This window comes from Acanthaster planci, linkage group LG13, assembly GCF_054643075.1.
Source record: "Acanthaster planci isolate LZ-2023a linkage group LG13, COTS_SCS, whole genome shotgun sequence".
In the NCBI taxonomy this organism is placed as follows: Eukaryota; Metazoa; Echinodermata; class Asteroidea; order Valvatida; family Acanthasteridae; genus Acanthaster; species Acanthaster planci.
In genome coordinates this window covers 6,358,655-6,374,872 of record NC_141789.1, presented here as the reverse complement: position 1 = coordinate 6,374,872, position 16,218 = coordinate 6,358,655, and the positions used below count along the sequence as shown (strand labels likewise).

Here is a 16,218-nt window from a genome sequence, read left to right as displayed (position 1 = left end):
AAGTTTCGGTATTCAGTTTTTACTCAATTTAATAAAAATTTAACTCAATTTAATAAGAAATAACTCAATTTAATAAGAAAGGTAAAACATGGAAAAATAAACGTTGTCTTTGAAAATGTTGATGTTGGGTGGCAGCCCATTTTGTCGTGCATTCAGATGAAACACAGGTAGATGAATCATTTGCTCCATTGCATTTAAGGTCTGCAAAGTGTCATGTTATTTTCTTGTGTTGACCACATTCCCCCATAGTAAATGACCCAGTTCTGTTTAATCATATTGTTTTTGTATCTTGTGACAGGCAAGCAAATTGTGTCTGTGTCTTACCCACTGCAGCAGTCATCACCACAACCTAGTTCATTTAGTGCGACTAATGCGGACAGGCACTCACCGAGGAAAAATTCTCTGCCCCTTGCTCAGGTGATGGAATTTACAGATTTGCTAAAGAGCCTGCAACTTAGGAAATGTTCTTCTTTCCTAAGTACTTTAAGCACAGATTACAGTGGTATTGTGTGTACTTGGGATTGGAAAGAAAGAAACTGTAGCAGTTATCGTCATCCCATATGCGAGATTAAACAAACATTACTTGTGATTCCATAGTTGCTTAAGCAACAGAACTACATGTACTAATACATTGTATTTGCCTGTAATGTTATACAGACTTTTATGCTGTGAGCAGCCATTCCAGTAAGGACTGTTGTGAACGGTCCATTGTATTTAAAAACTAAATTTCTCAGATGATTGCATTATTTGCAGTTAATCTCTCGCAGTTCAACTCTGTTCATGGTTATAAATGACTTGCGATGCATTTGTTTACTCCATTCGATCAACACTGAAGTAAACCTTTTTTAGTCTTAGTAAATATAGTTCCACTCCTTAGTTAACTGCAGGCATACAGTTCTCTGGTGAGAAGTTGTTTGGTAATCATCAATGTTTTCTTTACTATCCATTCTGCTTTTTATTGCAGCTTATAGCTTGGTGCATAAATAGTGCTTGGACACCTCCCTTTTACTTCACAGTCATATTTTTGCCCACCCATAACTGGTAAACTGCACATGTGGCTTGCCTTCTGAATAAAACTAAAAGAGTAACCTACACAGTATTTAAAAAATGTACACTGTTATCAAAACACCAAATAATACATGTAAAATTCTGCTACTATATGTAAAAACTAAATGAAAGTAAAGCCTTGGTCAAGGCATTTGTCATAATCCGCACTGTACTGGCTAGCTGTCCGTTTCCATCTTTGTTTTACAGTGGAAAAATCAAAGTGAAAAGTGACCTCTAATTCCAGTGTCTTCATAATATGTAACTACCTCATCAAAACATAATGCTGGCCAAGCTTGGCTGTGTCATGGCTGAACTGTGTCGTCCATTGTTCTAAAACTCTTTATATCTTTGAATTCTGCACTGGTAAATTACTAGTTACTTAAAGATTTTTTACCAGAACAGCAGACAGCCATGGAGTGTGGGTGTCATGTTACTGAAGCGTTTCGTGTAAGTTGGACGTAAACTGAAAGTTTATTCATCGTGGACCCCATGCTGTGAGGCGCATGGGACAACTCAGAACCAAGTTGAGTAGGTCTATCTGTACAGCTAGTTTTTGGCCCAATCCTTGAGGATATATTACAACGAAACTAAGACAGTTTCAGACCTCAGTACCTGGGAAAATTTCACTAGTGAATCAACAATCTGAAACACTGCAATATGCCGCACATGGGGTATGCAATGCATTGAGTTTTTCTCACGTGTGTAATATGATCATACCATGGCCATGTGATTGCACACAGAATGCATGCAGTTGTTGACCAATGAAAATGGGAAAATTTCACTCATAAATCAACAGTCTGAAACACTGCAATATACGGCACACAGGATAATGAGCACCTTCCCAAACCTTTCTGGAAATGGTTTTACTCAAACGTTCATCATGGTTCAGCTGATTTTACAAATCAAGCTGGCTGCATGAGGTCGCTGTTTGGCTTGATTTTCCACTTTGAATGTACACATGTGCACAACGGAGAATACGTAAGCGAGCCAATGTGGTGCGGCTAATGACCAATAACTTGACCCAGGCAAATGAAAATATGGCCCCTCTGCATCATTGGCCTCCAATACAAATAGAAGGCAATATGAGAGAGGTCCATTTAGCACAGGAAAGGAAATTCTTGTTCAGATAATATTGTGTAAATACATGTAGTTTGTGTTTTGATTAATTGCAGCTGTACTTTCCTGGAAAAGCTGACCAAAAACAATGAAGATGAGTGGCAGTGCAGTGGAGATATTCAAACAAAGGTATTGATAACAAAAGGCTGGTTTGAATGCAATGGTGCACTGATTGCATACAACTTATTGTCAATTAGATGGTTACAGACAGCAGAATTTTTTGAAGGAAAATGTGAGCAGGGACACCTGGGAGAGCACTACATGTAGTCATGTTTTCTATTGTTACCACTGAGGGTGTTATTCTCCATGAAGTTCCTTGCAACTAAGTTATGACATAGTGAGCGGGCACATTACAAGGGCAAGTGACCACAGGCTTGTACTTGTGTGAATGTGATTGTGTTTGTATGAAAACAGGTTATATCACCAAAAACTGGCTCTTTCAATCCACTGGCTAAATGAAAAGGTGTAGTTTCATTTGGTATCATGGACTGAAATAGTAATTTTTTAATTTTTTTTTGTCCATGTAATCATATTTATCTGTCAGGAAATTCCTTCATTTTCTAGGGTCTGGCATTCCTTTCAAAGGTGTAATTCCTTTCATTTCATGACGTTACCAGTAAATTTTGGGAAAAAAATTAAAAGAATATATTTTTTTTTTTGTTGGATGGCATCACCAGAACAAATACATGTACACTTACTGAGTGGGAGAGTGTCACTTTGGTGTTTTCCCGAATAGGTTTAGCAAAAATTGAAGTTTTCTTTGGTGCAATTTTGTGCAACTCACATATATATTCCATATATGAAAACTATTTGACATTGTTTTGGGGTTAAGCGTATTAGAAAGTGCATGGTTTTATAAAACATTTAAAATTTGAAAATTTTTTTTGGATAACAGAAGATGCTCAAAGTTGCTGTGATATCAGGGACCAATCATGGAGGGCAGTGTTCAGTTCAAAGGGTGTTCCTATCAAATTGCGAGTCCAAAATTCGCTCACTGAAACAGTTATGAGAAAGGGTTCCTCACTGGCTTCTTGCCTTGTACTTACAAAGGGACAAATACCCGAAGAAAAGGAAATTTAGAACAATAAATTGTACACATTTTGGATTTTTATTTTGTGCACAAATCTGTGCACCGTTGAGGTTTTCTCCCTGGTATGATGTCACACATTTGCTCATGAATATGCAAATTTGCATAGCACTAAAACCAAAAGAGACGCTCACTGAAATGCATTTAAACAGAGCAAAAAAAGGCAGTAAATATCAAGGTATCATCAGCAAATGTAAGTACATGTAGACAACATATTGCCGGGCACATGCACAGCAACCCGTTTTTTTGTTTTGTTTTTTTTTTTACATAAAAATTCTTACCTTGACAAATAGTTGTCTGGTTCTGCACCAACATAGTCATTGTGATGTAAATACCATTAAGTTAAATTTGCTGACGATGACTACATATCCACTGTCAAACAGAATTGAAATAAGGTTAACAGAAATTTGGTGGTGCATTGTACAAAGATTGTAGTAACAACATTGCTTTTCAGAGGCCTATATCAACAACATTTATACTTGGGGTGGACACACTGCATACACAGAAAATGCACGAACCCATAGTGTGGGCAGGTGGGGGGGGGAGCATGATGGCAATGGTACTAACCTATGGGCCCAGACATTTCCTGGGTAACCAGTGGGGGATGTACATGTAACTGTGAATCAGGAACCCTGTGCATGCACAGGGCTGAGGATGCATTTTTCAAGTGAGGGCAGACCCAAAATGAGATGGGTTACCCTCCACTTTCTTTCACTCTCACCCTTCTTTTGGTCAACATTTACTAGGGACATACATGCTTTTCAAGATGTATTTTTTTTTTACAACAGACATACATGCTCCTGTGGCCAACTCTGTGGATCCACTTGTGATTAAGTGTTGATAGCTGATAGTGTATGTTGTGATGGAAAGTTACGGGTTGTTTGTTGACGGGTTGGTGAGGTCGACCAAGAGTCAATTCTTAATTGACATGGGTTCGACTGATACTTTAATAAGCAGTGAGGAGTACGATAGAATCCCAAAAGAGAAAAGACCTGTCTTGGAGGCAGTATATGTGCAAGTGAAACAGGTGGACAGAAACCAATTCGCCAATTAGGTATGGCTTTGGTGGAGATGCAAGTTGGTCGAACCACACATCCAGTGAAGGCAGTCTTTGCCAAAATTGACGTACAGTGGTATCTTGGGCATGGATTTTCTCGTGACAACGGGTGGAAACATAGACTTCCAATTAAGGGAGTGGAAGATCAGTGGTGAGAAGATCAAGTGCACAAATGGTGATGGCGAACCCTTAGCTGAACGTGTGGTTTCCCAACACTGGTGGCGGAAGTGGGGAGGCCCACTTTTTCAACTGGGGGCCTGGCCCCCCACTTTTTGCAGGTCCTATAATTGGGTGAGACGTAATTGATTGACCCATTAACGGCTGATGCCTGATGGTCTAGCAACTGCCCCCTCACTTTGAAAATCATTCCGCAGCTGGTTTTTCCCAATCAACAGTCAACCCACCAGGTCATGAGGCTGTGGTCCCAGGCAAAATTGTTTTGGAGGGCACTGACTTGGTCGGGCTTGCCCCGGTAGATCCGATGGAGCACAGAAGTGGCAACCAGTATGGAAATCCTGATGGATTGTTGAGATCGCTGTGCAAACTGTGCTGCAGTGAGGAGGAGGTGAATGAAGTTGAAACAATTGGTGTGGTACCCAAGGGTCAACCTCCGGGGAGTGTGTTAGGGGCGGGGCCGCCCAACCAGTCCTGTGTGGGAGTGTTTAAGAGAAGCACAATTACAGGATGACACCATGAGTTGGCTCATAAGGTCGAAGGTAGAGGGCAAAAATCGGCCAGTGTGGAACACAGTTTCCCACTTGTCAGCAACCTGCAAGATGTATTGGTCACAATGGGACCAGTTGGAGATCTGCAAATGTGTGCTACACCGACAATAGGACTCTGATGATGGAAAGGCCATTTGGTGGCTATTGGTGTTATCACCAAATTTCTGCAAGGAAGTCAACACTTAGGCATCAATAAACCATTAGCCAAAGTGAAACTTTGATATTTCTAGCCAGGTATGTCTGTGGATGTGCAGTCATTTTTGAGTGGATGTAATGTTTGGGCCAGAAGAAAGTCAGCTGCTAAAAGAAGGGTTGCACCCTTACAGCAGTTTCCAGTTGGGGTTCCAGTGGAGTGAGTAGCCATAGACTTGCTCAGCCATTGCCCATGACAGACAATGGCAACTATTGGATTTTGGTCATTGGTGACTACTGCACAAAATGGATGGAGGCATTTCCACTTTCAGATGCAACTGTAGTTACGGTCGTATATATGTTGGTGAAAGAGTTTGTGTGTCGATTTGGAGTGCCTTAAGAACTCCATTCAGATCAGGGTGCTAACTTTGAATCTGAGGTATTTGGTAAGATGTGCCGAGTCCTTGGCATTTCAAAAACCTGTATGACCGCCTACAACCTAAAGTCAGACGGCATGGTTGAAAGGTTTAACAAAACCTTGGTAAATATTGTGGCAATGCTCATTGACCCTAAGTGAAGGCAGAAGGACTGGGATGAATTTCTCCCCATGCCTTCTTCGCCTACAGGTGTACGCCACAGGACTCAACTGGTGAGAGCCCAAACATGATGATGTTGGGATTAGAGGTGACTTTCCTGGTAGATTCGGTAACAAGGTGTCCCAAAGTTGAAGAGGACACAACTTTAGACTTTGTTGTGAAATTGAGAGGTGAAATGCAGAGTGCCCATAAGGGCAAGGAATTATCTCAGAAAAAGTGCCCGGAGGGAGGCAAAAAACGAAACTATGACAGACAAGGATTTGAACATGGGTAAAAAGACGGCCAATCTGTGTGGCTACACAACCTGGCGAAGAAATAGTACCTTTCCCCCAAGCTACAGCTTTGTTGGGAAAGACCTTGGTTAATTACCAAGAAGTTGTCGAATGTTATCATCCATATTCAGCTAAAGTTGGGAAGCATGTCAAAAGGTGTCCATGTTGACATGTTAAAACAGTGTGTCAGTGAAACAATTGGTACTTGGGAAAGTTAATCCAAGGATGATTTGGAGGAGAGCCTCCCAGTAGATCAAGTGACTTATGTTCCCATTGTCAATGGTTCATCTGGAGAGTTGGTCAATGAGGCCAATAATGATGAGACTGCTCTGGAGTGTTATGATGTCACAGAAGGTTCAAATTCAAAGAACGAGGGCAATCTTTTGGATGCGTTGGCTCAAAAAGCGCCGAGGCGGTTCCCCAAACGAGTTCATAAATTGCCCTGCACTGTCATTAGTGCTGTACAAAGTTGTATTGCTTTGTCTGAATTTTCATGTACATAAAGTGCAATGAATTTGTCAATAGTTGGGTTCTGTCCCAAGATCAAGCTGCATCCGATAAGACCTGCGGAGTTGCAGTTTGTTATTGCCCTGTAGCGAAAATGCCCTCAGTCATTTTCTTGAGATGCAGATATTTCTTGTCTTAACAGAATTATCTTCCAAAATTCTTCCTAATTTTCTTCTTTAAGCTTACCTTATGTTTCAACCACTTCGTGCCGGGGCATTTTTGAACGTTGATGATGCTGGGCCGGCCTGACTATCATTTGTTCCGGTTTTGAAAATCCTTCAAAAATTCATCATTCCATTTCACGGTCGTTTATAGCTGCACGAAGTAATCTTTAGGCACTACTCTAAGTTGACAGGTGACCTTCATTGACGCCTGAGTATTTCAGCCAGGCCTGCAGCCTTGTAAACAGAGCCCAGATTGTGCGGTGTTATACAACTGTCTTTTGTTCATGAACCTGGCTCAGTGCACTGCTGACCTCTTTTCAATAGGGGCCAGATTAGCGTGCAGTGGTGCTGTGTGGCTCATCGCTGCGGTGGTGGAGAGCTTTTGTCCCCGGTGGTAATCCGCTTGCTCTCAATGCGCCAAACCCTGGTATACGGTTTCAAAACAATGCTGGATTATCACCACTTTTGAGAGTGAAAAATGCTGGTAATGCCCAGCAGCCTGGTCTTTTATTCAGAGTATGGTCTTTTGTTACAGGGCCCTGTTTCCTTTGTCCGAGTTCGGAGACCCCGGCCACGCATATAAACCATACGGCTCCGATTTCGGAGTCACGGCAGGTAGTGGTTAACAGCAGTCTGGTGAATTTGGGGACTTTTGGAGTGTAAACTGCTTAAACGTGTGGGTTTTATTTCAACCGTCATGATCAGCTGTTTTGTGCTCTGCCATGTGTTGTTCTGTGCTACTAAATATAGAGTTAGGAGGATTCAAAATGGCTGCCTCTGTTTCTCTAACTTTACTCACTATTGGTTTAAAGTCTTTATTCAATCATTTTTATATTTAGACTGTAGAAATGGCACCTTTAGGAGTAGAAAATTTTGTTTATTTTATCTCTCCTAACTGAAGTCTTTAGATTGAGTTTTGATGGGCAGGTATTTTTGTAAATAATTATTTCCCAAAGTTTTGGGACAGACCGTCTGCTCCCTTGGTAGACTGCTCATGAATATTAATGACCTGACATCACTGCACTTTGCACAGTCAAAGTAGGGCGTGTTTACATTCATTCATGATTCTTTGACTCAAGTTTCTGAGGAATTTAGGGGATTTTCCAGTATGGTCTTTGTTGTATTAAATGGAAAGAGTAAGAGTTAAGGATTAATGTTGCTTCAGTTGATGAATACATGAGTTAAATTAGTGTTTTTTCGAGTGGATGAAAATTCTTCTGTGAATAGCAATTTCATTGAGTAAAACCTTATGGGCGTGGTTTATTTACGACGTGTACACTCAGCTCGGCGTATGGCGTGCTATTCAAGAGTATAAAAAGGCCAGATTCTCTGTGAGTTGGGTTGGCTGTTTAGATGTTAGGGTTGACTTGTGCTGCTGATCACTGGTTAAAAGAGGAGCTGAGGAGCAGGCAAAGGAGCCGAGTATTTAGGCGTAATTAACTCTGAATCAGGACTGGATCTTGTAAGGGAGAAATTAGTTGGGTACCAAGTAGAAGACCAGGGACTGAGAGTTTGATTGAGGAGCAGTTCTGTTTGAGGAGCAGTTCTGTTTGAGGAGCAGTTTTGAGGAGCAGAGGAAGAGAGGAGAAGAGGCTGAGGAGCTCGTAGATCTAGGCCTATTTCAAGCACACTGTAAGTTATTTGGATTTTGGAAAGAGGAGCCAGACGAAAATAAACATAATCTTATGAATTATCTCCAGTATAATTGGTGGTCAGGATATTCAAGAAACTACTGGTAGACCCGTCAGAGGCCTTGGATAAAGTCTTCTGGCATTAAGAGAGGTCTGGAGTTGCCTCGTGATATTTATTTAAGATTTAAGAGAGGCACAGGACTTGCCTAGTGATACTTATTTTAGATTTATTAGAGGCATAGAAGTTGCCTAGTGATATTTATTTAAGGTTTAAGAGAGGCGTAGGTGGTGCCTAGAATTATTAAGGATTTTTATAAGAGAGTTATTTGTTGAGGAGCATAAGAATTGGTAGGGACCGGTGTTGCTCTACCGTTGCCCAGACATGCTGTCTAGACCCTACACTCAAATAATTCTTAAGACAGTTGGTTATAGTTATTAGAGCTCACTCAATCAGCTGGTTTCATGGGCATTTATCAGCTGTATAGTGTACAAATTAACTTTGTATAAAATTATTCTCAGTTCATCCTTGCCCTCGTTTTCTCGATGTTGTCAGACTTGAATTCAATTATTAATGTTGAGTTGTTCTGAAATTGGTCTCCATTTCAAATTCCTGGAGTAGATTGTCTGTCCTCAAGAAAATCTTACACTCTTAATTGCTTGACTTATCTCTTCACTTGGTCATATATTTTGACCGTGAATCTTTGTCTTTAGATATCGAAATACTAAACTGGTGAGGCTGCACTCCAGAGGTTTAGGACCTATAAAGTTTCAGCCTGGTGGTGATAGCGCTATCGTTGGAGGTGTCAGTAACGGGTCGGCTCAAAAGAAGTGATTCCCCCCCTTTCCTTTTGTTTGAGTCCTGACATGCATCTGAGACAACCCCCCTCCCCTTCGCCATTTCTGCCACAGCCCTCTACCCCCTTTTCCCCCATGTCGTCGGTGGGGACTTGTAAGCAAGTCTACCTGGACAGCAGTATCTTACCCACAGTATCTTACTTTTGCGATGTCACAGTCATAGTTGGCTTACCAGTGGTTGACAAACTGTACAGTTGTCAGTACAATGATGGAAGGATAATTCACAGAGTGTTTAAAAATATCATGCAACAATCAAGCCCCTGAACAAAAAGTCCTACCACTAAACATTAAACAAAATACTTCTCATTAGTACATATTACGCGTACATCTCATTTCTGTTAACATAAAATTGAGGTCATGTGTTAACAAAGGTCTATATACTATATCAGTGCATACTATGTACATTAATTTCCCTTTTTCATAATTTCATTTCATTTTGGCTCTGATATGAGAGCAAAATACGTTTTTTTATCACTGCCAGTAGAGTTTGGCTTGACTCCCATTCCAACAAAATTAAATAAGTGAAACAAAGAAATAATGCAGGCAGTCATAAAATTCAACATCACTCACCTTAGGCAGTGCCAATGTGTTTCCCCTCATGTTACAAGTGGCACAATTTACCTTTAGTGCTACATATTGGCTGTTGCTACAGCATGAAAAATTGGTGAGCTACATGTGTGGTGAAGATGTATGCCTAGGATACTTTCCAAAGATAGCAAGTAACTAGATAGCACTACTGCAACAAGAATATTTTAGGTTGTAGAATAAAATGTTGCATGATCAACATTTTGATGGAAAATGGCAGGGCATGATATTTTCTGCATTTACCTATTATGTAGACTAAGGCTATGTCCCTAACAGGCTTCCAGAATTACAGCTACATCTATTGCCTGCTCATCCCTGCGTATTTCCATTCCCTTGAAAGTCAAAACAATATGTACTGAGCAATTGAAATGTTACATTTTTTTCCCGAACTGCTGATTGTTTTAACTTTTTAAATTCTGTGTGATATAGGTGAGTGACTTGATACCTCTGTTGGCTGCGTGCAAGCCAAGGTGTAGAACAGACACAGATTATTATCAACTGCACAGTCTCATTACCCTAGTTGAGCTAGCTGTGGGATATGACAAAGAGCTGTACAAGTCAGTGGATAAGGTGAGCAGACGGAACTACCAGTATGCCCAGTGGTTTAACCCAGTCTATATGTACCCTAAGAAAACATGCATTGTGGCATGCATGGCGTAGTAAACTTATAGCAAATGTAAATGAGGCACAGATTACAGTTGCCCACAAAGTGATTATTTGCACGTTCTGGTAATTTCGAGCCCAACATACTCTTGGTCTTTCCATATGATTATTTCAGAATGTAATGTGTGCACTTTGCATTATTTGTCATGTGCAAGTTTTCTTTGGTAATATGACATTCTCTAAATGACCTGAATATTTTGGATGATAACACAGGAAAACATATCCATCAAAAGTATACTTCATGTTGGTGGTGAATTTTTTTTTGTATGAGACTGGTTTGAATCTGTTGAGGTTCTACAGTGTTGACGTGTACATTTTGCCTTTGTTGTAATTAAAATGTCTAGTTTCAGTTTATCAGTTTCATGAAACATTAAATCTGCAAAAATGGATTATATTTGTATTGGGAAAGGAGTGGAAGTTCACCACCAGCAATGATGATATTTGTTTCAAGTATTGTCAATCAAGATCAAATTTTGTGAATGATTTAACACTGCTCTGCTAGATGTTTCATCCATTCAGATCTTTGATCCATTGTAGGTTGGTATTCATCTTGCTAAATTGTAAACTGTCATTTTAGGAAGCCTTGGCAAAGCTGGTGATCATGCTACGAGATATGGCAGGGGATATTCGAGACAGTCACAAACATCTGTGTCGCACACAGGTCAAAGATCTCATGATTCGCATCGCAAGTGAACTCACTTACCTTGAACAAACACTGACAAGCAAACAGGTGAGACTATTGGAATAGAACCTGGAAGTTTAAGTGATTCCCAGGAGTGTGCATCCAGAAGCAACATGCAAATATTCTTTTTGGTGTTAGTTTCTTGTTCGTTTATTTCTTAAGAAAAGTTTTCTTTGTAAAATGGTTGCGAGTACATTAATTTTTGGGAACTGTAAAATTACGGAACACTCTATAGAAATATCATGCCAAAAATTGACTTGGTGATTTGTAAAACTTGATGTACTTGTGGATAAGAATTTTATGAAATTATGTTGTGGCAGTCGGTAGAAACTGAAATAGAAACCAGAGAATTTTTTTTTTACTTAAAGGACTTATTAGCGCTCATATGAAAAGAATCTAAAGTAACCACTGATGAGAACTACACTCAGGCCAGTCAAACCAGATTTAGAACTTATCCACTGTGTCAGTGCATGAACAAGGAGACCTAGGAACAATAATGCCTAATGTGACAGGCTGTAAATGAATTTTTTTTAATCATCTCCAAGTGATGTTTCTTCAATTTTAATAGGCCTATGTACCGGAGACATCACTCTTTTTTTACATGTGCACTTTCCTATGGAGCCATTATATTATTAGGGGCCCGCAGTCCATTGAGCAGCATTGGAAAACACACACATAAACAAAGTGTGCTGTTGTCCGTACAGAGGTCTATTGAGGGACACAAAAATTACAACATGAACATTTCTTGGGTTGATTTCAGTTACATGTAGAAATCAATCTGTAACAAAATATGAAAGGGTATCCTAATGTAAATTCCCTATAGGCAGGCCATATAATCTGGAAGGTCACCATGGGGCTTTTTACTCGCAGATTCTAGGATCAGGTTTTTCCTGCTGTAAGTGCATTAAACATGGTGAACTAGACACAGGTGTTCAGTCTGTATATTAGTAGAACTTGATTTCTACTTAGGAGAACTTGACCAAAAACGTATTCAGGAAAATCAAACACATCAGGGAGTTTGAATTTTCTTCTTTTTATCAAGCTGCCATGATAGAACATTCACACTCACAGCCATTGCTGCTGTGGAATGGAATAGTTGACCCTCTTCCATTCAATATGCCATAGTTAAATGAGCAATTACAAAAACCAAATAAAATGTATTTTCCAAAAAGAAAGCGTTGTAGTCATATTACTTTTGTCCTGTCATGCAATGTTATAACAATTTTCAATTCCTGTTGAATTTTGTGTACAGATATTTATTACAGCGACATGTGATATGTGTTCAATTTACTGTATTATACTGGCTACACAAAGTGCTTGACATATTTTTTGATATACTTCCATGCAATCCAAATTGGTTGTTGTTGGGTATTAAAAACTGCACTGAAAAATTCTGCTCTCATTTAATGCGGCGGGGGGGGGTTGGTTAGGTAATGCATACAGGTGTATTTGATGCACATACAATGGAAGACTATGTATGCATCATTGAGCTAAGTTTAATTTTTGATTGGATATCGCACATATCAAGTACCCTTAATGCTGAAAAAGGGAATAAGACAGCTTCATGCAAATTTGGCAAAAAAGAAGCATACTAGAAATCAAATACGGTTGTATCAAGACTTCTGCACCTACCCTGTTCATTCACTGTTAATATCCATTTCAGTATGATTTTACATACACCCTAGGAGGTTAGGGATAATTGTAATGATGTGTCCAGGCCTTTGTCTGGTGGCAGACCGACCAAAATATAGTTGGAGTGCAGCTGAGCCAATTTAATCATGACTGGTGATTAACTAGTAGTTTGTTTTGGACTTGTCTTGTTCTGTCTCATGTACTGAAGCTCAAACATGCCTATTTAAATTGTGATGTTTGACTTGCCTTGCACCCATAAGTTTATACTGAAGTAACAAACTGAAATTATGGTCAAAACATCATCATTCCATCTATGCCCCTGGTTCCGTGCTGTTCTTTCTGATGTTGTTGACTACCAGCAATGTGAAGAACATCAGAATGTTTGATTTTAAAATCTGTTTCACATTTATCCCACCAGGCCTTTCTCCATACCTTTATGACGGTTGAGCAAAGTGAAACTAAAGCGACTGACAATGAGGCTAGTTGCCACAGAAATATCGACACCAAAGATACTTGCCATACAAATTATTCTACTGTACAAGATGTCTCAGAATGGTAATACATGTATTATGCCACATGTTTATGACATGTTAAATTTGTAATATATGCACTATAATAAAGTTACAAGTTTGATGGAATTGTAGTGGGATGACACAGCAAAAATCTATCATTCATCGTCAAACCATTTTTTCTAATAAAATGAAAAGGCCAGAACTTTAGAAACATTGCTGGAGTACCTTTCGTGGAGATGAAAACTCTTTTGCCCCCATAGTCTAAAAACTTGGATATTCCACTGCCAACCTTACAAATTGTGAGGGGAAAAACACCTAAATTTGGCACAGAGTTTAGAATAGTAAGTGCGCAATTCTTGGAAATGCATTATATAAAAATAAATATACCCCAAGCTAGTGGTGAATTGGTAAATTTTCATTTTGTTCAATGGTTTTATACCACTTGTATATGTTTTACGTAATAATGAGAAAGTGTTGTTCGCTTTTTATGGCCAGATCTTTAATTAACCATGTAAGTTTTTAAAGTCTGGGATTTTCTTGACAGGTTTTTACGTAAACAAATACTGAACCTTTTTAATTCATGCTGTCACTGTTTAAAATGGGTAATGCAAAAAGTTCATCTAATTTAGTTGGGGTTGGCTGTAAATGAATGTTTTAGTGTTGGTTTCAGTGAATATTTATACAATGGAATGTTTCATAATTAAGCATCCAAATCTATCAACTGCTCCTCAGGTTTATTCACAGAAAACAAACTTTGAACCACCAAACATTGAAATAAGTCTAGTTAGTACTAAAATTGTCAAAATGTAAAATTATACAAAAAATAAGGAAAAAAAGTGTGTATATAAAGAGGCTTGCAGCAGTGTTTACTCAGATTAGGTTGGTTTAAGTGGAAGGTGGTGGATAGAATGCGTAACAGTGCTGTGTATATCAGGTTGTGCAAGCGAATTGTCTCTGTTGTCACAAAGACACAAAAATCTCACCTTAGGGTAAAACCTACATTTTGATCAATTTGCATTTGACGTTGGTCTCTTTTTCAAACACTTAAATGTAGTTTCCTAGTATTTAGCATTCCTTTGATTTCACCAATGGAACTCCACGGAAGAGAGGGTCTTAAATGACACAAAACGGCAAAATAAGAGTTAGGCCTAGTAGAAGTCAATTAAAATTGTTTATTTTGTAAATAAACATGTTTTTCTCTAGTGAGAATGGTCAAACTTGTGTGACTCTGTTTCTTCCTAAAACTCTTTTTGCCATAGTGCATGCTAGATGCAAAATTGTTACATTTGTATACATTTCCGGCCTCAAATTTGTCGCTTCTGAAAAACAGCAAAGCAAATTTTGCCCATGGCTTTGCCCTTGTTTTTAACACTGTATCTATGGACAAAAAAATTTGCCTCTTCATGAAAAAGCCTGCTTGATTTTGAAAAAAAAAAAGAATTAGAAAAAATCATGATTTGGGGCCAATTTTTCTTTTCATGTATAAGACAGGTGTATTAACCAGATGAAACTTTGTTTCATGGTCTTTCCTGTCATGATTAATTTGAAAAGCTAACCATACCCAAACTAGGCACAAGTCATCCGTTCGCAATCAAAGTTACAAGCTATTCAGACAGTGGCATTAGAAAGTTTCCAATTGAAACTTAGAACTGGAACACGTCTCTGTTTTCTGTATTCCCCATCCATGTTGCAACAATTTAACATTTAATTCATGTTTTGTATCAGACCTACCAGAAGACCCATATGTTCTCACATGTACAAATTCCAATTACTACAATGACAGAAAACAAAAATCTGGTTACATGTTGTGCTGATCAATGGAGTTGTATATCGTTGTTTAATATTTATTTACAAACTTTTAAATGTTAGTTTGTGATCAATGTTTGCTTTATTTTTTGCCAAAAAAGATTTTGATTTTGAACTTTTTGTAACAGGCTACAGCAGCTTCTGTCAGTATGCCAGAATTGTGCTTATTGGATTTATTGGTTTATCTCTTAGCAATAAAAACAGGGGTTCTTAAAAATTACGATTAAAAAAAATTGAAAGCAGATTTCTTTTTTATTAAATCGATTTTTATTTAAATCGATCCTTGTGTGAGTTGTCCAGAAGACTGTTGGTATGAATAAACTGTTTATGCAAATTTCAATTAGGATAAAACATTTGTACTTACTAACACATGTATATGCCTTGTGTAACAATTACAGAGACTTCACTGAATAAGTATAAATCTTTGGTGTTCCAATTTTGATGGTATATGGCAACACTGCTAAATGCATGTAAATGGAATGGCTATTCCATAAGCAGGTTTTCTCAACTGAAAAACTCAAATGATTTTCTATCATATCGTTCTAACCATCCATAAGCAAAGTGGTAATACGCATTCAAAATTTCAAATTATGACCTGCTGCAAACAAAACTGTCTTCATTTTCCTTTATGGTGAAAAGTAAAGATAAGTGAAGATAAATATAAATGTGTAGATGTTTTAAAGGCATCAGTATATTAAATTTAGCCATTTCTTCCTTTCAAATACCCAAAAGAAAAGGTTTCTTTAACATGAATGTTTTCAAATGATTTTTGAGCGATTTAAGTCATGATTTAAGGCAACGATGTAAATCGATTGATTTCAATCAAACTTTGCATGGAAACATGTAGCATTTGTTCACACAGATGTGATCAATCGCTTTGGGTGTGTACACTTTGTATACATGTACATATTGATGATGATCTTTGATGCCACCCCCAAAGTCAGTGATCAAGACACCTGGCTTATCAGCATCTGTTAACTCTTATACATTTTATTTAAAACTTCGTAAGCTTGATGTTGTCATGTAAACAGAGAAAAATAAAGACTGGGTTTGACATAATTGACTGTTTTTGCTTATTTTGACTTAGTCAAGAGATGCACATGTAGCATCTTATTTACTATACAGGTGCAGAAACCAGATGGGGGTTTG

At 38.5% G+C, this 16,218-nt stretch overlaps 1 protein-coding gene across 3 annotated transcripts in view; it reads left to right on the top strand.

Annotated features, from left to right (window-relative positions):
• Positions 1–16,128, top strand: part of LOC110976489 (SMC5-SMC6 complex localization factor protein 2-like) — a 52,867-nt gene extending 36,739 nt beyond the window's left edge. For all 3 annotated transcript variants that reach the window (XM_022229799.2, XM_087144842.1, XM_087144841.1), the window contains 5 exons: positions 299–417; positions 2,220–2,292; positions 10,204–10,344; positions 11,015–11,167; positions 13,170–16,128. In XM_022229799.2, the coding sequence (XP_022085491.1) occupies positions 299–417; positions 2,220–2,292; positions 10,204–10,344; positions 11,015–11,167; positions 13,170–13,310 (627 nt within the window). In that variant the 3' untranslated portion in view covers positions 13,311–16,128. The remainder of the gene's footprint in view (positions 1–298; positions 418–2,219; positions 2,293–10,203; positions 10,345–11,014; positions 11,168–13,169) is intronic.
• Positions 16,129–16,218: the final 90 nt, after the last annotated feature.